This window comes from Anabrus simplex, chromosome 5 (assembly GCF_040414725.1).
Source record: "Anabrus simplex isolate iqAnaSimp1 chromosome 5, ASM4041472v1, whole genome shotgun sequence".
Taxonomy (NCBI): Eukaryota; Metazoa; Arthropoda; class Insecta; order Orthoptera; family Tettigoniidae; genus Anabrus; species Anabrus simplex.
In genome coordinates this window covers 7,570,329-7,597,585 of record NC_090269.1, presented here as the reverse complement: position 1 = coordinate 7,597,585, position 27,257 = coordinate 7,570,329, and the positions used below count along the sequence as shown (strand labels likewise).

Here is a 27,257-nt window from a genome sequence, read left to right as displayed (position 1 = left end):
TCGGTATCATACAAGTACGGTAACCGACTGATAGCGCGTTGAAGACGTTCATCTACGTAGGTTGGGATTTGCCGTAGGCCATCGGTGTACTTTCTCACGCGGAACTCACAACCCAGCAATAGTTGGCAGATGGAATTATTATTAAGAGCTAGTCTGGAACTCGTGTATCCCCACCTGGACGCGGGAGTGGTGCATGTAGTTTTTGTCGCCCATACGCGTGGCAATTTAGGAGAAAGACACCGAGGTCAAGAACCGTGGTTCTCGTGCCCAATTGTGTGGCAATTTTGAGAAAGATACTGGAATGGTTTCCGAAGGCATGTGATTTTGTCGCATTCCCGTGGAAATTTGAGAGAAAAACACCGTGGGAGAGAGACGTTGGTCATCAGACCATGTACATTTGATGCTACGTCATATTCATAATGAAGAGAAAGGCATTAAGGTCAAGAAATGGAGTTGTTGAGTCTTGTAGATTTACGCAAACATGTGGCAGTCTGAGAGAAAAAAAATTTACTGAGAGAACCTTGATAAGAAGGAAAGGTATTTTTAGGAGTTGGTTGACAGAGGATTTTGAACGTATGGACCAGATGACGGAGTGAAAATGGAAGTATCGTGCAAAACTTAGTTATATATGGTAAAAGAAGTTGTCGTTTGACCAGATAAATTTTTGTATTGGGATCGAAGAAAACACAAGAGGACAATGGACTATGAAGTCGAGTAGATGCCCAATAATAATAATAATCAGAGATAAGAGAGAAGAGAAACGGATGGATGAGATGAAGAATATCTCAGGACGGTTGGAAATAATCGAATTTCTGTCTAGAGGAAGCTGAGGTAGAATATGAAGACTTTATAATTGTAAATATAAATAATTGGAAGTGAATTTAAGAAATGTTGTTAGTATGTTAGTCACAATTTATTATCAAATAACTTAGATATAGGAAGTAGATGGTAAGAAATTAAGTTATTTGAACCTTTTTTAATTATTCATGCCAGAATTAAGGTTTGGAATCTTAGTCATTAGGGTAAATGTTTCATATTTCATGGAGTAATTGGGTCAACCTCGTAAGCAAAGCCTAGTCAGAGTAATTAAGCCTATATTTAAGCATAGTACCAGTACAGTTGAGTGAGTAAGAATAAGAAAATTTGAGAATATTGAACTATAGAGAAGTTAGGGCAGAATTAGAGTATTATCTGAAATAATACAGAACTCGGAAATAGTACGTGAAAGATGTCGACGTTAAGCCGATTAAAAGTACAATTTGAAGAGTACCAGAAGGTACAGGAGGAGAAGCAAGAAGAGAAGGAAAGAAAGCAGAAAGAAGAACAACAAGGAATGTTCGAAATCATAATAGGAATGTTGGAAAAGCAAACGGGAATGATGGAAGAAACTAAGAGAGAAAAACAAGAAGAAATGAGAAAGCAAGAGGAGATGTTCAAGAAGATCATAGAAAAAATGGATAATCGTGATAAAGAATCTAAGAAAGAAAGACAGGAACGAGAGGAAAAGGAGAAGAGGCAGGAAGAGAAGGAGAGGAAACAGAAGGAAGAACACGAGAATCAATGGGGATCATCACAAGAAGAAGCTGAGAAACCGGAGGAGAAGAAAGAAGATGATGTTGAAAACCGAGAAGAAAAACTACTGAAAATTATTGAACAACCAGAGGAGAAACGACGAGAGCTATTCAGAGAAGAAATAAGAAGAGAAAGACCAGGAAAACCAGACATACGAGAAGAATGGCAACGAAAGCAGCTGAAGCAAATTGTAAGAATGGAGGAGAGACAAAGAAAAGGAAGGAAAATGGAAACCAGGATAGTTCAAGCAGAAATTTTGCAGATGCAGAATCATATAAATATGCATAAGGCAGATTTGCATGAAGAAGAGGAAGAAATCCATTTACTTGAGGCTAGCACCTTACTTACCAAACGATCCGTAAGAAAACTAAAGGTTACTTCAGAGAAATGGCAAGCAAATACGTATGAAGAGAATGAATCATATTCGAAGGTGAAGATAAAGGCCAGAAGGGAAGAAGACGAACGAAAATGGACGTCAAGATTACCAGACGGAAGGAGAAAAATGTTAACTTATCTATATAAAGACTAGGAAAATGTTGAAAACGCAGTGAAGAAAATTTCAAAATTCATAGTTATTAAAACACGAGTAGACTCGTGGGAAATCAAGCCTAATATTAGTAAAAATCAGCAATCTCGAATGTATCCACTAAAGTATTTGCAAAGTTCGTACATTTATTCGATGGACCATTTGTTATACATCGATCATTTGGGAACAACGCATACGAAGTTCACGACCTGAATGGTAGAAGTAAAGGAATACACAATGCGGCAAATATTAAGTTATACTTCAAGGAACAAAGGGATTAGAGTCTAGCAAATATCGCAGTTAAACAAGGAATGAGAACTGGAATGGCCTATGACAAGAACGAACCAATTGATCTGTAAAAAACTTACAGTAACGCACTCAAAATTCTGACTAAGAACAGTGAAAAGTCCCATTATGATATTAGAAATATATAAGATAAATATATAGCAAGCCATATATTTAAATCAACGTGGGAGGAGTAAATGTGCCATTTCACCGTTCTATAGTTGCTGTATTAGGAACAAAAATGGCGCTCCGGCTATTAACGGATCAGAATAAAAGCAATTAACAGCGGTACGAGCTGAAGAGACAATAAATTCAACCGGCAATCACGGAAAGAACCACTTTTAGAAGGCGGTGCGAAAGAATGACGAGAGCGGATTATTTAAACCGATTATTGAAAAAAAAATCTTCCATTAGAATAAATCTCAATCCAGCACTGCATCAAAGAAAGGACGGAGTCGAGTAAAGAAACCAACTACTTATCGGATTCTTTAATCAATTATTGAAGAAAAGATCAAATCTGCGATAACCCGCTTAACATCAGCTGTTGGTTGACACATACGCGAGATTATAGACCAGCTGTTAGGAAACGTCAAGTTGGTTCTGTACTACGTCACGGTTGGGCTCGAAACATTGTATTTGCCCGATACTGCACAACTTCAAGAGAGCTGAATTAAACGAAAAATAAAATGCAATTCTAAAAGCACGTAAAATTCACACCGTTTCGGCGAGCAAGGCAGTTGAAATAAGACGATATTTAGAGCCGTTATAAGCAAATTAGACGGACCAAAATACATTATACTTTTCGCATTAGCACTACGAAGTAGATTACAGCATGTATAAATCAACTAATGCTTTGTGTTATTCTGTCCTTGACGCAATGAAGACCGCTATGATGTTCTAAGAAGCTGAGGCAGAGACTACTCCGGCTATGGTGGCGCTTCACGAGATTGATGACCCAGGAGGGCGGTAATCAGCTGTGAGGACGAGATGGACCCGATTACCTAAGCCGAACCATGGAGCGAGGCCTACCATCCCATGACGATTAACAGCGAGATGGAAATCACTACCCAATAAGCAAAGTTAAGTCCCCATTTGAGTCGTGTCGTAAGTAGAAACCTTTATTCTTTTGGTTAATATATAAAGTGCATTATGACATTGTGTGTGCGTAATTAGTATACAAGTGTACTTACAAGGAAATAGGTATTCATCTGAAGTTACCGTAAATCCCGACATAGGTGTAAAATACCAGTGAATGCCGTTCGTAAGTTTGTCAATATGCTGTTGGACAAGTGATTGATATTTTTCTTAAATCGTTGTCAGTGAAGTGTTAGAGTATTAAGAGGAAGCTAATATTTATATGCGTGATGGCTTTAACAAAATAACAAGAGTAAAGATCGTATTTAGGGAATGTTTACAATAAAATATAGTGGCACAGTTTTAAGGTTACGATGTGCTGTTCTTTGATACTATGACAGTAATGATAATGATTTATATATGTGTAGGTTATGGCACATATGTTGCGTATTTTGATGAAACGAGTGCTTTGATTATGAATGCCACGCGATAATTGAAGTGTTAAATGGTGAATGTAATAAGCATATGAGTTGATAGTATATTTTGATGGTGATAGTTATTGTTATTTAGGAAGTTGGTCATAGTATTCTTCGAGAGATGGTAGTATGTGTAGGTTGCACATGCTAACGTATATGTATTGAAACGTACTGTTTTCAATTGCTATTCTATTCCCTAATATATATATATAATACAGATTAGGATACGATCTCAATGCCATCAGTATAGAATTAATTGAGTAAGTAGGATCATCAGAAGAGCCGAGAGGCCACGCTCGTCAATATTTAGGCCTTCACTGACATACTTATGATTATTTTCATGTATTCTCACAGACGGCAATTTAACTTATGATTTTATGGGAGCAGTTTAACACATCACTGGTAACTTAGTCTTTCATATGTGGATTTTTAGATGAAGATAGCGTCTTCCTATGTGTCAGTTTTTCCACCTATGGTATTATTCGTTGGAAGGTTAATTAAATACACTTGGTAATGCTATATTAAGTCATATACGCACTTGAATTGAATTTCAACCATGAATTAAAATAATAATTGAATGATTTAGCAACATAAGCCTTACGATGGAATTAATTTGAGATTACTTACGACTTAAAGTGGACTTAGATTTGCTTATGACCGGGCGAGTTGGCCGTGCGCGTAGAGGCGCGCGGCTGTGAGCTTGCATCCGGGAGATAGTAGGTTCGAATCCCACTATCGGCAGCCCTGAAAATGGTTTTCCATGGTTTCCCATTTTCACACCAGGCAAATGCTGGGGCTGTACCTTAATTAAGGCCACGGCCGCTTCCTTCCAACTCCTAGGCCTTTCCTATCCCATCGTCGCCATAAGACCTATCTGTGTCGGTGCGACGTAAAGCCCCTAGCAAAAAAAAGATTTGCTTATATGGAGGTCAGTTGATATGAAATATGAAACATGCAAAAATTTGAAACCTCAACTAGAGAAAATCCCTAATGCACAGACATTATTTTCTCACACGATTTTTCTACTGTGCGTGCACATTGATGTGAAGTGTTCACCCGAGTGGTATGCATTTCTTTAATTGCATGTGAATTTAGGTTCAGACGATTGAATTTTGGTAATTTTAAGGAGCAATCCAGCTTAATATGGAAAGATTCCAGATCTTAATTAATTAATTAATTAATTGACTAATTACTGGTCACTTTCTTTGCGTTTTCACATTTTCAATTGAAACTCAATTTGAACATTGTATATAGTAGGGAATATAGCTTGTTTTACTTAAATCATTTGGATGCATCCAATTATTATAATTATGTTGAATAATTTTACCTGATAATATAATTATTCTTTTTTCTTTTCATTTAATTTCCTTGGATACTACTTAATTATGATATAATTCTTCGACAGGCCAGGATTAGGATATAGATGAATGAGGCCTAATTTCATTTATTTATTAGAGGTTTTTCTAAACCTGTTTTCTCCAATGCAATATAATTACGGCACTTAGAGATGCTGATTGAGTAGGAAACCAGCCACAGTGTATAAATAATTTTCCAAGATATTCTACTTTTATTTCAAATCATACTTAGACCAATTTATTAATAAAAGCTGAGTAGTGAAAACATTAAAATTCTTTCAATGTCTACTTAGAATAAGTACTAGATATAAGCTTATAATGACTAATTCTATTTGCGATTATGATGATGACATGTATGGAATTCTAGACAAGCCATGATAATCTGATTTTTACGATAAATTTCGGTATCATACAAGTACGGTAACCGACTGATAGCGTGTTGAAGACGTTCATCTACGTAGGTTGGGATTTACCGTAGGCCATCGGTGTACTTTCTCACGCGGAACTCACAACCCAGCAATAGTTGGCAGATGGAATTATTATTAAGAGCTAGTCTGGAACTCGTGTATCCCCACCTGGACGCGGGAGTGGTGCAGTACTAATGCTTCGTAATGGATCAATAAACGCTGCCAGCTTCGAATCAAACTCAGGAGGTTTGCTTTCCTACAGCTACTCTTATGCAGTTAAGCCTGAGCCTGTATGTAGCATCACGTCGCATGCTCGTCACTATCCGCCCTTGAATGTTGCATGAGACTAGCAAACCCCCTATCGAGAAACAACCCCAAATGTTCCCATTAGATTACACCACTTTGTGGAGTCCACTTTATATCTGCTTTCTCTCCTCTCGCAACAGCAATTTCTTTACCATGCTATTAGAGTACACATCAGGCCACCCACAATAATACCAACATTTTGCATCAAAGAAAAACAAGAGAGGAAATTTTTAATTCAGGTGAGATAAGAATAACTGTAGTGATACTGTATAATTAGCCTCTCATTATCGGGCATGCTAGCCTTCGGTTCAAGGGGTCCCGGGTTCGATTCCCAGTCGGGTCAGGTATTTTAACTTCCATTAGTTAATTCCTATGGCTCTGGGGCTGGGTGTCTGTGATGTTTCCGCCATTAGATTTCAATTTAGAGAATTATTCTTGTGTAGTTTATATTTATAATCTTAAGCATATGTTCTTCAGATTTCAAACTTCTGATTTTAGTTTACATTTATCCTTTTTCTCTTTTTTTAAAATGTTTTTCCTCTAACAATTGATGTGTGTATTATTTTCAATGTAGATGCTACTGGTAATAAAATCACTTAAATTTCATTCAATTTGTAAAATAACATGATCATATCTAATGCCAAAATCTGGAAATTCATCTTTAGTTAATAACTGTAGACCCACGGAAATATTACCAAGTAATAATGTTCACACTGCACTGTAAAATCTCTGCATTTCTCAGACCACTCGTCAGATTTCTTTCTCAGAAATTTCCAGAGCTAGATGAAAGAGGTCGATGGATATAGTATCCACAAATTTAAAAAAAGGCTTTTGACAAAACAAATTACGATATACCTGTAAATAAACTATGCAGTTTAGGATTTTCCACCTTGTTACTTCATTTTTTCAGAACACACTTAAATGGTTGGAAACAGTATGTAAATTATCAATAATTTCTCCCTCATGAATACATTGTTCATTCCAGAATTCCACAGGACCGTTACTAATTTTAACTTTTATAAATAACTACCTGAATGGATTACATAGGTAAAACCTTATCCTACACGTGTCCCCCGGGTGGTGCTAAGTAAGCAACAACATCGGCTGCTGGACTAAAATAAATTTTCTTGCGGATATCCCAGCAAATAGAGGTGACATCACAACCGTGAGCATGAGTACAAACGGTTCTTCTCAGATCCAAGTAACAACAAAGGACCTAGGACATTCACTGACAATACTACAACTAAATGTTGAAGGCATTAGCAAGGCAGTGAGCGACATTCTTACAAGAATGCTGAATGACAACCAAGTGGATAAAATATTATCCAAGAAGATTTCCTCCTCAAGAAACTCACTGTGAAGAACAAAACCAACTCCTGTCCAGATGTAAGTTGCCAGGATACTGTCTTGTCACAGCAACCTTCCACAAGAACTACGGAACAGCAACTTACGCTAAGAACATCGAGCAGGTAGAAGCTTTAAGTACAAGTGCTGATAATACTATATTCACCATCAAAATTAGAACTGCTGGCAAAGAAGTTATCAACATCGATAAACCTCCTTCCCAGCCCTGGGTTAACGAAGCCACCCAGAACGTGGAACATCCTACTGCCATCTTAGGGGATTTTAACAGTCTCCACACCATCTGGGGATATAAAGATACCAATTCAGATGGCAACAGTATACTAGAATGGGCAGAGGCTGAATATATTTTCTTGATGTATGATGGCAAGGAGAGAGGTACCTTTCACTTTGCTAGATGGAAACATGACTATAACCCAGACCACTGTCACAGGCCAGTTCTTCTGAAAGTCGGTATTGGAAGTTCCAATTATAAGATCAAATCCAGTCCCAGATGGAACTTTAAGCACATTCCCCGAGGATTTAGAAAGGAATACATCCCAGGGTGGAGCGAGAGGTACAATGAGCTGTATGAAGAATACCTACGGAGCAATCAAACGGAAGTCGCTGATGAATTACTGCATTGCTTAGACTCTGCCAGGAAGGAAAAATGGCATACAATGACGTCTAGTATTAACTTCCAACACTCCAGCAGGAAACCATGGACCCTCCTTAGGAAGCTGGGCAGTAGTACCCCCGCATTTCTTTTTGCTAGTGGCTTTACGTCGCACTGATACAGATAGGTCTTATGGCGATGATGGGATAGGAAAGGCCTAGGAGTGGGAAGAAAGTGGCCGTGTCCTTAATTAAGGTACAGCCCCAGCATTTGCCTGGTGAGAATATGGGAAACCATGGGAAAACACGGAAAACCATCTTCAGAGCTGCCGACAGTGGGATTCGAACCCATTATCTCCTGGATACAAGCTCACAGCTGCACGCAGTAGTACCCCTAATTATCATAGCAAGAACTCTGAAATAAAGCCGGAACATACAGCAAACAGAATTGTTGGTTTAACCAGAGCATCAGCAGACATAAAAAGGGATGAAACAAGGCAAATCCTAAATGAGCTAAAGATAGAATTATCCAGAGCTGAAACAAACTCTCAGTTTTCTGAGGAATTTCCTGTTGCAGAGATCTCAGCTGCTTTGAAGGAAACAAAATCAGGAAAAGCAGCAGGCTTGGATGGCATCCATCCTGAATTTCTGACGCACAGTGGTCCTAGAACTATGGAATGGCTTGCTAAATTCTTTAGTGACATCCTAATGAAAAGAAGGCTCCCACCTCTTCTTAAAAGAACTAAAGTAGTTGCTGTTGTGAAACCTGGGAAAAGTGGCTGTAATGCGGAAGATTATCAACCTATTGCTCTACTGAATATCTGCTACAAACTACTAGAGAGATTGATCTATAACAGAATCTCAGCTACAGTACTTCAGTACATTTCACTTGAACAGGCACGATTCAGACCTAACAGGAGCTGTTACGATCAAGTTTTGGCACTAACCAGCCATATTGAACAGGGCTTTCAAGAAAAAATTAAAATGGTTGCTGTGTTTGTGGACTTATCATCAGCCTATGACACAGTCTGGTAAAAAGGGATAATCCTGAAGTTCCTGACAATTATCCCTTGCAAGACCCTAGCTTCCTTGCTCAACAACATGCTATGCAATCGCCTAATTCAAGTAAATCTCAATGGAAACATAAGCAGATCCTACAAATTAAATGATGGCTTGCCGCAGGGTTCTGTTCTTGCTCCACTTCTCTTCAATCTCTACATGGCAGATCTTCCATCTACTGCGTGCTGAAAGTTTATATATGCTGACGACATAGCCCTAACAGCACAGTCCACAGACTGAGACTGCTGAAGCCATTCTCACACAACATCTAAAAATGGATAGATACTTCAACACCTGGCGAATGGAACGCAATGTAAACAAAACAAGAGATTAGTACCTTTCATCTAGACAGCAGGACAACCCATTACATTCTACAAGTACAATTCAGAGGCCAACAGCTAAAATATTGTGCTCATCCAAAATACTTGGGTATTGTGCTGGATCGCTCTTTGACGTATAAAGAATACCTCTGCAGACCAGCAGCAAAGGTTAAAACACGTAACAACATCCTTCACAAACTCAGTGTCACTAGTTGGGGAGCAAATGCTGATGGTCCTCCGAATAACAGCTCTTGCCCTAGTATACCCAGTTGCAGAATATTGCAGCTCTGTATGGATCAAAAGCGCACACACAGGAAAAGATGACGTCCAGCTGAATGATACCATGAGGACAGTGTCTGGCACACTCAAATCTACTCACTTAAATGGCTGCCAGTATTAACTAACATCCATCCTCCTTACCTTTGAAGGCTTAACTGCTCTGAAGAAGGAAAGGTTAAAATGTACTGCAAATAAACTCTTGCCAATTCATCAGGACTGCAACCCTCAGAAGCATGAAAGATAACTTCATGCAGCAATTGAAGAGGCAGTGAACTGGCTAAATTCTCTGAACATTAGTTAAGTTATATTACCATCCATTGATCCTTTGTCCGATTGTTGTTCTATCTATTTTAAGTGTATATATTTTTAAGAGTATATAAAGTATGTGTATATATATATATATATATATATATATAGTTTCTCTGTACCCTCTATATGCCATACGAAATAAATAAATAAATAAATAAATAAATAAATAAATAAATAAATAAATAAATAAATAAATAAATAAATAAATAAATAAATAAATAAATATTGAAGACTATTCTCATGATTACAAACACTGCCTGGTTCGAACTTACTTTCTTTCTGTCTTTCATAACCAACCCCCCGGTTGGTTTTCCTATGGACTCAGCGTGAGACTTTGGGTCAGGGTATACAACTAAAGAGGAGGACCAGTACCTCACCCAGGCGGCCTCACCTGCTATGCTGAACAGGGGCCTTGGAGGGGGATGGGAAGATTGGAAAGAATAAACAAGGAAGAGGGAAGAAAGCGGTCGTGGCCTTAAGTTAGGTACCATCCCAGCATTTACCTAGAGAAGTGGGAAACTATGGAAAACCACTTCGAGGATGGTTGAGGTGGGAATCAAACTCACCTTTACTCAGTTGACCTCCCAAGGCTGAGTAAACTCTGTTCCAGCCCTCGTACCACTTTTCAAATTTCGTGGCAGAGCTGGGAATCAAACCCGGGCCTCCGGGGGTGGCAGTTAATCATGCTAACCACTACACCACAGAGGTGGACACTGGTTCGAACTAATTATCTTATTTATAAGATAAATTGCAAATTACCTGAAACAATGAAAGGCATTAAGTAAAATAAAAATTATGGGAAAATATGATTTCTAAGTTCCAAGCTATCATGTTTAGTCTCACCTAGCCGCATAATGTCTCTATGCTAAAGAAAAACCACGCACATAATGACGTAATATATTTTCCTTCCAGCCCCATGCGAAAAAGAATGTCAGTGATTTCTTTAAGACTAGTGTTTGGTAAAGTAATTGTAATTTCAATTTACAGATTGCTACTTGAAAAAGTAATTTGTACTTGTAACTGAGTAAAATATTTCTCAGGTAACTGTAATTCAACCCATTACGTTTTCTTGTACTCTTACCATCACTGAATAAGGATAGGTCACAATAATACAGCCACCTGGCAAAGGTTTGGAATAAAGTGCAAATTTATTACGATCATGTTTGTACTATAATGGAAACAAAATTTTACGTTTTACAGAAACCATTACAACAGAGTCACATTGTACCACAATCAGTTATATAGATAACACACAAAATTCAAAAGAATACCAGACCACAGGGTCAAAAAAATTAAAGCCAATTGACACAAATATTTTGTACTTGATCTCGGTCTTATGAAATTTACAGGAACAGTCATTTTTGCATAGGAGTGCATTAGTACTTTGTGGGGTAAACCTTATTTTTGAGGATTGCCCTGCACCTCTTACCCATAGAGTCGACTAAACGCCTGCATTCGTCGTTGCTGATCGCATACCAGGCTTTCTGGATTTCTTCCCAAAGTTTATCTAAAGATGTAACTTTTGAGCGGTCACTTCTCTTGTCTACGAACTCCCATAAGTTCTCAATGGGTGATGCGTCAGGGCACTGAGGTGGCCACTCTAATACTTCGATACGGTGATCTTGAAAAAACTGCATTATGATCCTTGCAGTATGCTTTGGATCGTTATCGTGCTGAAATTTCCATTTCAGCGGCATTTCCTCTTCAGCATAAGGCAGCATCAAGTTTGCCAAGATGTCTTTGTACATTTCTGCATTCATTATGCCGTTGATACAGTGTATTGGACCAATGCCGTACCATGAAAAAACATCCCCATACCATAACACTTCCGCCACCGTATTTCACAGTTTTTAAAGTGTACTTGGGATTAAATTCCTGGTTTGGTGGGCGGCGCACATAGACTTTTCCGTCTGAGGCAAACCTATTATACTTGATTCATCGAACCAAAGGATGTTCCTCCACCAAATATTAGGTTTACTGTTCATTTCTCCGGGCGAAGGCCAACCTTTTCCGAACATCAGCTTTTGAAACGTGGCTTCTGTCTCGCAATGCGCCCATTCGATTTTGCGGATCTCAGTCGTCTTTGAATCATTGAGATTGATGGTTGAACATCATTTTTGTCGCTAAACAAATGAGTCTGTCTACGTGAGGAGTAGTTACACAAGGTCGCCCCCTGTTCTCCACCTGCGGCCTTGTTTGTTTTGCCAGTCTAATGGCGTTCTGGACTCATTTTCGCGAAACGTGTAAATCTTTGGCTATTTGATTCATGGACATCCCACTTTTGAACATCAGGAACATTATTATACGCTCATCATCACTTGTATGCTTTGCTCTGCCCATCTAGAAGAATGTAAACAAAAAATATCGCTAGCCCCCAAAACAATGGCAAAACATCAATCTGAACGGTACTTCTGTAAAATGGCTCTAATATTTTGACCCATAAGATTCTTACCTTTATGCCTATTTTCGCACGTCTAGCTCAAATGCTTCCTTTCACACGACTACAGATAGCAGCGACGTCTTCCCTGATATTGTCTAAAAGGGGCTGACAACACGGCACTCGTGGAGATTTTGCAAACTAATAGATAGCCTAGTTCTTAATCCCGTCAACAGAGGTGGCTCTATTATTGTGACCGCCATTATATACACAATTGGCTTTACGTCGCAGCGACACATATAGGTCTTATGGCGACGATGGGAGGGCTAGGAGCAGAAAGGAAGTGGCCGTGGCCTTAATTAACCCTCTTGGAGCCAAGAGCCGATCTGGTCGGCCGCTCCCCATCAGCTGGAAGAGGCCAGAGCTCTGCCTCCACTCTATTACTGTAAAGTGCCAGGCCGTTTTTCAGTGGAAATACATGTATTTTAAAATTCATGTATTTCTACCGGTGTATAGCAAATACCGGCATGAAATTTTCTACATATCAACTACGTAGAATAAGAAACTGGTTTGGAGTGATATAAAGAGTTAAAGACGTTTTATTGTTGATTTATAGTTGTCGATAACGTTTATTTTTAGGAAGAGAGAAATATTTTCACACTTTCTCTTTCAATATCTACTTTGAAAAAATAATTTACGATACAAAAGAATATACTTAATTATGTATAATGCATTTCTAAATACAATTCTATAGAATAACTAATTTGAACGAGAAAAATAGAAACGTAAAAAATAAAAATTCAAACATATGTCACTAATAAAAACAAGACAATTTTACTCACCGATAAAATTCGCGTGTACGTATCGATGTTTGGCAAAAACTGACAACAAATTTTCTACGTGCGGACAAGACAGTATTAAAATAATTCTGAATTATTAAATAAGTAAAAAATAGTAGTTGATATTATAGTTTTTGTTTTCAGAAAAAATAGTTTCTCGTTTTCGGTTGTAGTATAGGTCTATATTAGAAAAATAGTTTTACAATACAACAGAATTTACGAAATTAAGAAATGTATGTCACTAAAGCCGTGATTTGCTTTGACCTACTAAGCGACCGCTGCTCAGTTCGGTACCTGCAGTTTACGAGGTGAATCATGGTCAGTGAGACGGATCCTCTCAGTAATTATTCTTGGTTTTCCAGACCGGGGTCGCCCTCTCACCCTCAGATATCTCCTCAACTGCAATCACTTAGGGTCACTTAGATTGAGTGAACCTCGAACTAACCCTCAGGACCGGGCGAAAATTCTTAACCTGGGCGGGAATCGAACCCATGACCGGGTGAGAGGCAGGCACGCTACACTTGGCCCGCGGAGACCGGCATTTAGGTAATGATAGTGGACTATATGTGACTATAAGGTTTAGCAGAGAGTAAGTGAAAAGTAAATTGGCGGAGAATCAGACGGTAAGGCATGTTTAGGTCCAAGAACTTCCTTGAAGGAGACAGGAGGTTGAGGAATGTTGTCGGGTTCATTGGGACAAATTTCCACAAAATGTTCTCCAAAGACATCATCATCATATTCGTTATCACTAGTTTCATCTACCACCACATTCAGAGTAGCTTTAGTGCTATTAGACACAATTAAACGTCTCTTCTTTAGCTGCGGTGATTCCGCGGACGTGTCCGGTATAATTGTTCGCTACTCTCTGAACTAAATTCCCTATTGCTATCCGATAAATCATCCGCGTTAACTTCACGCTGTTCTAAACACTGCATTAATTTATTGTCATCAGTACCTGCTGAAAAATTATCACGTGAACAACATGTCATTTTCCTGTCACAAATCCACTCACTGCAAGGAGCAATCTCTTACTGGCCGGTTAGCGGTATTTGTAAACACAGGAAATGACTCTTGTGAAAGGTATAACACACTCTTAGAACTGCCAAAGCAAGGCCAGGCACACAATACGTGTAGCCCCTTTACTACAAGTTGTAACAAAAGTATGCACGTCACTATAGGTTGCCTCAAAATTATGTATATCACAGAATTTTAAGCAGACCGATGTAATTGGCTCTGGCAACTTCCGACTGGATTGTTAACGGCCGACCAGATCGGCTCTGGCAATTTAAAGGGCGGATGTTCGCACTACCGCCTGGCACCAAGAGAGTTAAGGTACAGCCCAAGCATTTGCCCGGTGAAAAAATGCGAAACCATGGAAAACCATCTTCAGGGCTGCCGACATTGGGGTTTGAACCCACCATCTTCCGAGTTCACAGCTGCGCACTCCTGACCACATGGTCAACTCGCTCGGTAGAAGAAGAAGAATGTGTATCAAATATGACTTCTGAAATTGGTGTGGTATACCTAAACGCTCGACAATGTGGTAGCATTGAATGGCTTAGGCGTCCTCTACACTTTCTTCTTCAGTAAAGGCGGCCCATCTCCTACGAACATACTGGTCTACTCGCACAGCTAGTCATCACATGCACTAGAGATTAACGACGATAAATATATATAGATAGATAGATAGATTCTCTGTACCCTCTATATGCCACACAAAATAAATAAATAAATAAATAAATAAATAAATAAATAAATAAATAAATTTCAAAATATTGAAGACTATTCTCATGATTACAAACAGTTCTCAACTTAAACATGAATCTATACAAGGTAATGCAATATACCTTAGAAAATAAAATTAATTTTAAGATATCCAAATGTGTGTCGATGTATTTTACTCATAACACAAATTCTGTCAGATATTTGAAAAAAGAAGGAGTGGAATCACTATAACCAGCAATGGAAAAAAGGAGACCTTGGAGTAATGTTTACTGTGAGCTAACCTTCATAACCCCACATAAACAAGACTAGCAAAAGTTACCGAAACCTTGGATTTCTAATGAGAAATGTTCTTTCACAAAACTTAATATATGTGTCCATTGAAACAATGCTCTGTATGGCCAAAACTCGAATTTGCGAGCCAAATTTGGAATCACGGATTTGAAATTCATATTAAAACATAGAACAATTTCAGAAATTCTCTTTCACATTCCTGCATCTCGAAACAAGAGGAATTTGCCCCTTCATGGTATCTTATGAGGAATTACTACTAAATTTTGATGTGAAGAAATTGTATTATCTAAGGCAGGAAGAGGAAAGGAAATGTTTGTACAAAAGTATAAATGCAACAACTGATAATCTAGTCTTCCTATCACTCCTCAAGTAAATGGGAAATATGCATAAAAATGTATAACATTCTACAAGTACGAGCAATAAGTAAAAGTATATGCTTTCAGCAAATACTAGCAATCATAGGTAATAAATTTCATATTAATCCGTATTGAAGAGTAATATTGTGTAAAACAAACGCTAAAGGTTTCCACCAATTCAATATGTATGGTGTAACCTTTAAAAAATTACATATAAATTTTGAAACTAGTTTCGGTCTTATCAGCGACTAAGGCAGATAAAGGTAATTCTACTGTCATTATCAACAAAGATGAATATACTATACAAGAAAAACAGAACAATTCTTTTCTAATAGTTCATTTACCCCAATTAAGAAAGATCCTACTGCCAAACTCCACCTTCAACTCAAACAAATACTAAAAAATTCACCTTGCATATTAACAAAATATGAATGTAATTCTCTCATCAACATGAATCTTGGCCTACCCATGGCTAGAGCACTTCTAAAAATCCATAAAGCCGACATCCCCATTAGACCGATAGTTATTTACAGACCCAGTCCTTTATATAAAACAAAATAGTTCATTCAGAGATTCTTAAAAAGAAATTACCATTTTCTAGCCATCAAATATATTAGAAACACTAAAGAACTAGTTGACAAAAATCAACCTTTCTAAAATAAACCTAACCACTCTGTCCATTCATTTGATATCGTTAACATGTATACCAGCATCCCCATATCCCATATCTGAAGTTTGTTCCATTATACAATAGAATTTGACAAAATACAGCAAATGAAGTAAACATGAAATTCTTGAATTTACTTCTATTTTGAAATTTGTTTTAAATAGCAATTATTTTAGTTTTAACTACACTATATACCAACAAAATGGTCTAGCGATGGGATCACCAGCCTCAGGAATCTTAGCTGAAATCTACCTTGATTATTTGGAACATACCAGAATTTTTTACAATATTTTCGAAAACATTCACTTTTGGGTCAGATACATAGATGATACTATAGTTATAAAGGATGGGAATTTAATCGATGCTATAATGGATGAGAATTTAATCGATGCTACCACCACCCTTTCAAACTTACAACACACTTGATCCTTATATCAAATTCACTCTAGAATCAGAAACTGAGCATTAAATAAATTTTTTAGACTTAACTATCTCAAGACAGTACAATTCCCTTAGCTACAAAATTTGCAGAAAACCTACACAAACCATAAACACGCTTCATCAAGTTTCTTTACATCCATAAGTCCACAAACTTGCTGCATACTACAGCATGGTTCATCATGCAATCAATATCCCAATCTCAAAAAAAGATCTTATACACGAATTAAACACCATCAGTAACATAGCCAAGGCCATTGGATATAATAAACATTTCACTGAAGGAATAATAAATAAAGTCAGACATCGAATTTCCACTACTCTCACTTAAGAAGAAGAAACTAACACAACCTTATTTTTCACTTTCACTTTTAATAATCCACAGATACACCAGATTTTCCACATTTTCAAAAAACATGACTACTCAGTATATATGCACAACGAAATTATCTTATACTAAACTCCACAAAATCTCGGGCAATCATAATTGGAACACGAAAATTACTGAACTGCTCAAACAATATTGCAATCCCACCTATCCTACTGAATGGTAACATTATTCCCTACAGTAAAACAGTTAAAAATCTTGGCGTAATTATAAATGAAACACTTGATTGGTCTGATAACACGAAAATCATCTGTAAAACGATTTTTGGAGCACTTCACCCTCTTAAACGGCAAAGGGATGTATTTCCATTTGAGCTTAAGGCCAAACTACTACAGACACTGGTTCTCCCTATTCTTGATTATTGTGACGTTCTAGTTGATATGACAAGAGAAGAAACACTTAAACTTCAACGAGCACTGAATTCCTGCCTGTGATTTATTTACAATAATGGGTACGATGTTCATATTACCCTGTACTATAAGGCTCTCTCATGGCTGAAGCCTGATAAACGTCGGCAGCTACACATTTTAATGATGGTGTTTAGAGTACTAGGTAAAAGTCAGCCACTGTATATTTCTTCTACACCTTTTTATCATCATTTCACAACTTAAATACACGTTCCAGATCCTCACTTTCTATTCCAGTGCACCGCACAAATAAAATTAATAATCGTTTGTAGTGACTGGCGCCAGATTATGGAATTCCCTGCCAGCTCAGGTCAGAGAAACTAGCTCTTTACAAAGATTTAAGGTCACCTGCCGAGACTACCCGCTGAAGACAGCTAACTGAATGGCTGAAGTATGAATGTGGGCGCGCCTGAGGATTAGTCATTATTAAGAGCTTTTACTATTAATTAGTTTTATTATTAACTTAGTAATGTATTTAAATTTTTCCCCAATTCTATTAATTTTTTGTTTGGTTTTAACTATTTTAAATATCTCAGTATTTTATTAATGATTTTGATTAGTATGTGGTTAAGTGGAAGAGAGGGCCTCGAGCCGTAACTACGCCAATAAATAAATAAATAAATAAATAAATAAATAAATAAATAAATAAATAAATAAATAAATAAATAAATAAATATACGTTCCAGATCCTCACTTTCTATTCCAGTGCACTGCACAAATAAAAGTAATAACCGTTTGTAGTGTATATATATATAATAAGAGTTCTGTCTGTACATTGCTCAGAATTTGAAAACAATGGTATTTCTGTACCGATCATGTCCACAGTAACCAGGCAATGCACTTTTTTCTTTTCCGTAATTTCTGTCTGTCTGTCCGTCCGTCCGTCTCTATGTATGTATGTATGTATGTATGTACACACATCACTAGAAAATGGCCAAAGAGAATTTAATGAAAATTCGTATGCAAAGTCAGGGAATAAGTCGCTACAATCTAGGATATAAATAATTTTAATCACACTGATAGAAATGGTAGTTTAGGGAAGGCCTAAAATTTAATTTTCAAATATTTATGTTTTTAGTAATCCAATCTTCATAAAAATTGGTATGCAAAGTCGAAGAATATGTCGCTACAATCTAGCCTATGAATAATCTCATTTACGCTCAGCGAAATGGTAGTTTAAGGGAAGGCCTAAAATTTTATTCTCAAATATTTATATTATTAGTTGTATCGATAAATACTACATAACCAAAGTTATAGTGAATTAAATTTCCGACCATTTATGTCTTATACATTTTTACCGTACCGGCTATGATAACACCGATATTCCATTAATTTGTATTTTTGTTGCTAAGTCCATATCAACGCCGAGCCACGAGAAAATGGGTTAACAGAATTTAGTGAAAATCAATATATAGAGTCGGGGAATAACAAACTACAGTCTAACCTATAAACAATTTTATTCATCCTGGATGAATCAAAATCTCTTTATTTTCAAATGAGGTGTCTACCTCGGTGTTAAATGGTACACTAAAATACATTATTGCCAAGCACTAAATATTAAATTAACAAGAAAATTTTCCTATAATACAATATTATACAATTTACGCTAACAATTTTTTTTAATTAAACACACAGCTCATCCTTAATAAATTTATATTGTTTACAAAATTCTACTTATATCTCCTGTACTACTTACAAATATAGTCAACTGATATACAGTATGTGGAATTACTTCAAATGATACTATACAACTGGTATAAGATTAAACTTTACATTGCATTTATTTATTTATTTATTTATTTATTATTTTTTTACCCATTCTGGAACCAAAGTAGCATAACGACCTGCTGCGTCTTAACCAGAGCCCCTTTTGCCACCACTTTTCAGAGTTCCTGAAGGGCCTTCACAGCTACCGTAGCAGTCCCAAGGCCCTCGTAGTCCCCACTGTACTTCACCCCTACAGGCAGTCCCCTACTTTGGCTGTCCAAACTCCTTAGACCAGGGGATGGAATTAATTTATTCACACACATTTTTTAAATTTACAATAACCTGCACTGGTCGAATGCCCACTAACACTTCATTTATTTTCTCTGTTGCTGTTTATTCTCTTCTTGAATATATGTACAGATTTTGGAAAAGGATCAAACACTACCCCTGGTAAACTGTTCCACTCCTTCACACCCTTCCCAATGAATGAAAATTTACCCCAATCACTTCTGCTAAAATTCCTTCTAATTTTATATTTGTGGTCTGTCCTGACGATATAATTATTTTCCAACTGAAGCCTCTCACGGATATCTCCCCATGCTTCTTCTCTTGTATAGGCTCTATATAATCCTTTAAGTCTAGTTTTCTCCCTTCTCTTACATAAAGTTTCCCACCCAAGTTCCTTTAACATTTCTGATACACTACTCTTTCTCCTGAAATCCCCTGTTACAAATCTTGCTGCTTTCCTCTGCACACTATCTATTTCTTTCATTAGGTATTCTTGGTGAGGATCCCAAACACTGTTTGCATATTCCAATAATGGATGAACCATACTTAAGTACCTTTTTTTCTTTTAATTCTTTATTGCATCCTTTAAGTAGCCTCATTATGACATGTAACGATCTGTATGCCTTCCCAACAATGTCATCAACATGACCCTTCCAGTGCAAATTACTTTCAAATCTCATACCTAACATTTGCACTTGCCAACTTTTGGGATAACTACCTCATCCAAAGTATATTCAAATTCTGTTTTAAAGCTCCTGTCTGTAAAAGTTGTAACAGTTGATTTGCCTCCATTAACCTTCATATTATTTTCTTCAACCCATTGTTGGATACTTTCAAGGTCCCTTTGTAATTTTGAACAATCCTCAATGTTATTTATTTCCCTATAAACAATTGTCATCTGCATACAATCTTATTTTTGATGTTATATTGTTCCCTAAATCATTTGCGTATATTAAGAGAAGTTACGGACCGATTATACTACCCTGTGCAATTCCCTTCCAAACTTTCTCTTCCTGCGATTCATTATTTCCTACTTTGACTTTCTGAACCTTTGAATTTAGAAATGTTTTTATCTAACGTGTAACCCTTACGTCCAATCCTAGTCCCTCCAATTTCTTTAATAACCTTCCATGTTCCACTCTATCAAAGACTTTGGAAAGATCTATGGCTATGCAATCTGACCTGAATTCAATTCATCTGATATGTCCTGCTGAAATCCCACCAGTTGTGCCTCACAAGAATTTTTTTTTCTAAATCCATACTGGCTCCTCATGAACCAATTTTTATCATCACATATCCCTCTGATGTACTTTGATATTAAACTCTCCAGTATTTTACAAACTATACTGGTCAGACTGATTGGTCTGTAGTTCTCTGGTTTCCGTTTATCACCCTTTCCTTTATAAATTGGTATTATTATAGATTCCTTCCATTCCTTTGGTATTACACTTATTTATGACATAGTCAAAGATAAATTTTAAATAAGGCACTATGTACCACCCCATTGTCTTTAATACCTCCCCAGTAATTTGATCACTTCCTGCTGCTTTTCCTTGCTGAAGCAGTTGGATTTCTCTGAAAATATCTTAATTTGTGAATGAGAAACTTCTTGTTTCCCTCTGTGTCTCTCCCTCTCTATCTTCTGTTTTGGTTTCCAACTCCTGACAATCTTCTACTGAATCTCTGAATTCCTTACTAAAGAGGTTTGCTTTCTCAGTATCTGTTAAATAGTGTTCACCCCCTTCTCCCACCATTGTAGGTATTTGGATTCATTTTCCTTTTTGATTCCTGATATATGAATACAGCTTTTTCCATTTCCCTTTGTGGTCATTACCCTCTTGAGGTATGCGATTCATATAATTTTCTTTTGCTTCCTTTTTCACTCTATTCAATTCCCTCATTAGCTGTTTTCTAGTTTCTCTACTCTCCCTACCCTCTTTGATTTTCCTGTTTACTATTCTACATTTTCTTTTTAATTTTCTTATTTCCCTTGTATAATAAACAGGGTCTGAGGTCATTTTACCCTTCTTAACAGGTACAAATCTCTTCTCTCCTTCCCAAATGATTCCTTTAAATTTAGCCCAAAGTGTATCCACATTACTCCCTTCACTTATCCAACAACTGAATTGTGATTTAAGGTAAGTCCCAAATTCATCAACTTTAGTTTTTCTGTACAATTTCTTGTCTTGTGTGACCCTCTTATTAAGCCTTTTTAGTACCAGTCCTACATCCATTATTACAGCCTTATGGTGTCCTATTCCTTCAATTACCTCAGTTATATCGATTTCCCATGGTTTAACCAAGAATACATCTAGTAAGTTATTGAGACGAGTCGGTTCTTGTACTACTTGTGTAAATCCTCCCTCCCAAATTAACTTATTTGCCAGTTTCTGTTCATGGGCTTCACTTGCAGCTCCATTCCATTCAACTTCAGGCAAATTTAGATCTTCCCAATTATTACCATATCATTATTATTGTTTTTATGAGTATAATCTATTATTTTCTCAAATTAATATGTGAGAAAATAATGTTTAACCCCTTCTTCTTTATTTAGGTAATACTGCTGTCTGGAAACCAGTTTGGAACAAATATCCAATCTTCTGATGTAACATGTAATATTTAGAGGTGCTAGAGTAGGAAAAATAACTCACCTTAGCTTCATTACTGACTGTCGGTTTGTTCGCGAATTGGACTTCAGTTGCTTTGAGAATCGTGTTCTCTTCTAGGATGGTGGCTTGCGACTGATTATGTCCAAATGGCTGCAAGAAAAAATTTCATGATATGAAAGAAATTTAACAAATGCACATAAGTAATTTACAACACAGTTTGCTGACAAGACACATAATACAATATACCATTCCCCAATCTCTGTTATATGTCCCAAAAATGAAGTCTTTAAAAGGCAAAACTAGGAATGAGATTTTTGTTTTATGTAGTATCCACTCTGGAAGGTCTTATGACAATGATGGCCGGGGAGGAAGGTACAGCCTCACCATTTGCTGGTGCAAGAATGGGAAACCACGGAAAATCATCTTCAAGGCTACCGCCAGCAGAGCTCCAACCCACTATTCCCGAATGCAAGCTGACAGCTATACGCCTCAAGCTGTTTAGTCAACTTGCTCGGTAACTAGGACATTGGCTCTCACTCAAAATAGAGACATTGCCAATTAGTTTGTTTTTTGTTGTTGTTGTTGCTATTTTGCTTTACCGACACAGATAGGACTTATGGCGACGATGGGATAGGAAAGGCCTAGGAATTGAGAGGAAGCAGCTGTGGCCTTAAGGTACAGCCCCGGCATTTGCCTGGAGTGAAAATGGGAAACCACGGGAAACCATCTTCAGGGCTGCCGACAGTGGGGTTTAGACCCACTATTTCCCGATTACTGGATACTGGCCACACTTAAGCAAAACTTCAATCTGTAAGTCCACTGAAGTCTGGCAAGTAGTTTGGGGATATATGCTGGTCTCTACACAGAGAAATCTCAAGAAGACAATTCAACAAATTTGATCACATTGTCCTCCTTTTCAAGTCTCTGTTTTGGTATTTCTAAGTTCAAGAAGATGAAAGTACTGTCAAAATTGAGGGACAGGATCTTGAAATTATGGAAAGCTTCGAGTATTTGGAAAGCAAACTGATGCAAGACTGGACATGGAGATCAGTAAAAGGATTCAGCAAGAAAATGCATTAACTTTATCTGGAAGAGTGTGGAAGAGTGAAGAGGTGATGTTGTTACCCCATACTGACATATCCACCAGAGACCTGGATAGGAGAGAAGAGTAAATTCCAGGCCAGTGAGAAGTAGGATAGACAAGACAAGAAAGGATGGAATATGGAATGAATATGAAGGGAAAGAAACCTTTTTTTTTTGCTAGCGGCTTTACGTCGCACCGACACAGATAGGTCTTATGGCGACGATGGGATAGGAAAGGCCTAGGAGTTGGAAGGAAGCGGCCGTGGCCTTAATTAAGGTACAGCCCCAGCATTTGCCTGGTGTGAAAATGGGAAACCACGGAAAACCATCTTCAGGGCTGCCGATAGTGGGATTCGAACCTACTATCTCCCGGATGCAAGCTCACAGCCGCACGCCTCTACGCGCACGGCCAACTCGCCCGGTAAGGGAAAGAAACTGGAAGAGAAAAACTTTCAGACAGAATGGAGAGAAACTGAGAAGCATGTAAAGAAGATGGAAGAGGGAAGGATACTGAAATTGATGATGGAGACTAAGACTGAAGGAAGGACAACAAGAGGTAGACCCAGAATAAGAAGGTTGAACTTTATCAACAACAGCATAATAAGGAACCTGAATTGGAACATAGCAGTGATTGGATAGATGAAGGTGGAAAGGTGCAGTCAATATCCCGACCCAGGTGGGGCTGGAAAAGGAAAATCAATGATTATGAACTGAAGATGCCCACACATAAATGAGGTAATTCACTTTAAAGGTAAAAAGTTGAGTGTATCCTCCTAATTCAGTAATAAATGAGGTAAGCTGAGCAGCCTCAAGAAAAATAATTACCTTCATGAAAGGCAGTAAAAATGCTCTTGATTAAAAATCCCATGCAAAAAAAAAACACCTTAAAAAACTAAAAAAAAAAGAATTTATGGAAAAACATTGAAGCATAACATGAAAGGAAGATTTTATTAGTGTACGTATATAACCAAACACAACCAAAATACTACTGCTAAACAGAGAACGATTCATACAAAACTCGTTTTCATTATATACGAGGGCTATTTTTTTTTCAGGTCCGATTGGTCGCAAAATTAAAACCACATATTTTATTTGTAACATTTAGCTACACTGTCCAGCTACTTCTCTACATAGTCGCCGCTCTGACACAGATATTTGTCGTAGCGTGGTACCAACTTTCCCATACCCTGGTCATTGAAAGCCGCCTGTGCTTTCAGCCAGTTTTCTACATTGGCCTACAGCTCGTTGTCTGTGCCAAAATGCTGTCCTCCTTAATGCAGCTGCAGTGTGCGACCGAGCATTGTCATGAAGAAATACAATGCCTGACGACAACATTCCTCTTCGCTTTTCCTGAATTGCCCTTTGTAGACATTGAAGAATAAGAGTGTACGAGGCTGCAGTGATGGCCGTGCCATGTTCCATGAATTCCACCAACAAAACTCCTTTTCAGTCCCAGAACACAGTAGCCATACACTTTCTGATGGAGGTTTGCTTGCACTTTTTTGGTTTACTCGGGGAATTAGAATGGATCCAATGTTTTGGATTGCTCTTCTGTTCCTTCATTTATGAATTGGACCCATGTTTCATCCCCGTGACAATTTTGTTCAAAAAATCTTCTCCTTCAGCATCGTAGCGCTGGAGAAACTTTAAGGCAGCGCCCATTCGCCGTGTTTTGTGATGGTCAGACAGCAGCTTGGGAACACATCTTGCACAGAGTTTGCTGTACTGAAGTTTCCCACTCACGATGGTATGGAGAGCTGACCTAAAATTTTAGGAAATGAATCACTCACCACAGAAATTTTGAAATGATGATTTTCTCGAATCACCTGATTCACTCGCTGAACAAACGCTTCGACTGATCCTCGCTTCCTTACCTGACTGCCTGCATCATGAATGTCTGTACGTATGCTCATCCTGCTTCAAAGTTCCTGCACCACTGCCGCACTTTACTGTCACTCATGAAAGTTTCACCGTACACATTACTCATTCGTCGATGAATTTCGGCTGCATTACACCCCTTAGCATGAAGAAATCAAACAACAGCACGCACTTCACACCTGGCAGGCGACTATTGTTCTAGGCGTTTACGGGCTCACTGCGTGCTCGGAACTGACAAGTGCAATGTGACACGGTCGACAGGCATACTAGAGACATTGCATGACGCTTCATCGGATTCTTGAAAAAAAAAAAAAAAGCCCTTTCTTTCTTGTAACAATATCCTGTACTGCATCTTAAATAAACAATCTTTTGGAGAATACTTTCACAGTGCAAAAATGCCCTCCCCTCTACTTCAAGGCACAGCTGAACCTGTTCATGGAGCACTGCGTGGTCAATACTATCAATTTCACGTGTAAAATTCTCTTTCAAATGGTTCCATGTTTGAGGATGTGAAGTTCTGATAAGTCCACAAGATGATAAAGTCAAATCCAAAGATCTTGGTGGTCACAGTTCCTAGAGATGATCAGCTAAAGCAGTACTCTCTTATTAAAAGTACACTTGTATCATTCAATTGCTAAAGAACTCCTTGAAAATACAGAGGCACTATGCACTAATCTTGCTACTGATATTGCATGCCAAATTCCAACTGATGTTAGTGTCATAGGAACTTCATGAATGGTATGCACTTATGCATGTAATATACAAACTGATGTGGTCAAAGAAGTGAAATCATGTCTTGTCATGGACTGTGAAACATGACAGCAAACAAGTATTTTGAACAGGGGTTGCTGGAAGCAAGGGTACATTTCATCCTCATCACGACGCGCAGGTCGCCTACGGGAGTCAAATAGAAAGACCTGCACCTGGCGAGCCGAACCCCTCCTGGGATATCCCGGCACTAAAAGCCACACGACATTACATTACATTACATTATTAATAGCCTTTTATTTTGATGCTAGCGACTTTGTTAGTTGCTTAAGTTGATTAGTTATGGTACTTCAAAATTTTGAAGTTCCATTCTGCAAAATAGATTGAGGGATTTTCTAAATATCGTTCATTTCTATCTACACCTGAGAACATGGTTAATATTCCCTCCCACCCCCAAAAGACAATAACAGCATGAACAATTATAAATTTCCACTTTTTGATGTTTGTAAATGTTACTGAAATAGTAGCCTGATTATATTCTGGATATGAATGGTGACTCTCATTGGAGAAAGGACAATTTGTTTATTTTTTTAATAAATCTCTCATGAGATATCTACTTTGATTGGTCAAGACAGGCCTGTTTCATAGCAACTCAGGGAAGCATTATATCACATTCTTTTACAAGCAACAGGAGGTATGATTTATGATTTACCATTTTCTCTATAACAGGGTATCTTATCAGGATGAAAAGGCAAAATGGCGGCAACTAGCAACAGTTGTGTTTCTGTACCTCTGACATTTTACTTTCTTTTCCTAGTCTTTCTTGTGTACGGAAGTGTGTCGTGGTGTCCTTTCGTCTCCGCAACCATTCCTAAAGCAAGAGAAGTATCATGTGATTCGGTACTACAATGCTACTTCGTTAAACGGCATTTTATTTTCTCCGCCTGGTATGTTTCCGTTCTCCACGAGCTTTGCCATGCTTCCTCAAGTGCTGTGCAAGTTTTCTTACTTCTTCTTTCCAGTGAGGTTCACTTATAAGAACTTGCTTTGCGTCGCACCGACACAGATAGGTCTTATGGCGACGATGGGAGAGGAAAGAGCTAAGAGTGGGAAGAAAGCGGTCATGGCCTTAATTAAGGTACAGCCCCAGCAGATGCCTAGCGCAAAAATGGGAAACCATGGAAAGCCATCTTCAGGGCTGCCGACAGTGGGGTTTGAACCCGCTATGTCCTGGATGCAAGCTTACAGCTGCACGCCCTTAGGGTACGAACATGCCGAGTGGATTACTCCTCGCTCAGCGCTCATCACTCCTTTCTCTTCACACAGGAAGCTGAGAGATGCAAAACAAATCCATATATTTCAATAGTAGCGTTCATGTCGGCACTTCACTCATCCCTCTTCTCTCCGCTCCTCCCTCAAGAATCAAATCGGTTTGATTTTGGAGCGATATGCTTCTTGAGCGCTGTTCTGCGATTGGTTGGTTGAAGGCCACGGCCGCCTACTCATACTATCAGCCTGCGTTCACTGAAGGTAAAATATTCATATTAAATTAGTAGGCTACTTGTTGAATAT

General features: G+C 38.0%; 1 protein-coding gene across 10 annotated transcripts in view; it reads right to left on the bottom strand.

Annotated features, from left to right (window-relative positions):
• Tlk (Tousled-like kinase) overlaps positions 1–27,257 on the bottom strand; it is an 883,856-nt gene that overhangs the window by 34,771 nt on the left and 821,828 nt on the right. For all 10 annotated transcript variants that reach the window (XM_067146736.2, XM_067146743.2, XM_067146741.2 and 7 more), the window contains one exon: positions 22,059–22,166. In XM_067146736.2, coding sequence (XP_067002837.1) covers positions 22,059–22,166 — 108 coding nt within the window. The remainder of the gene's footprint in view (positions 1–22,058; positions 22,167–27,257) is intronic.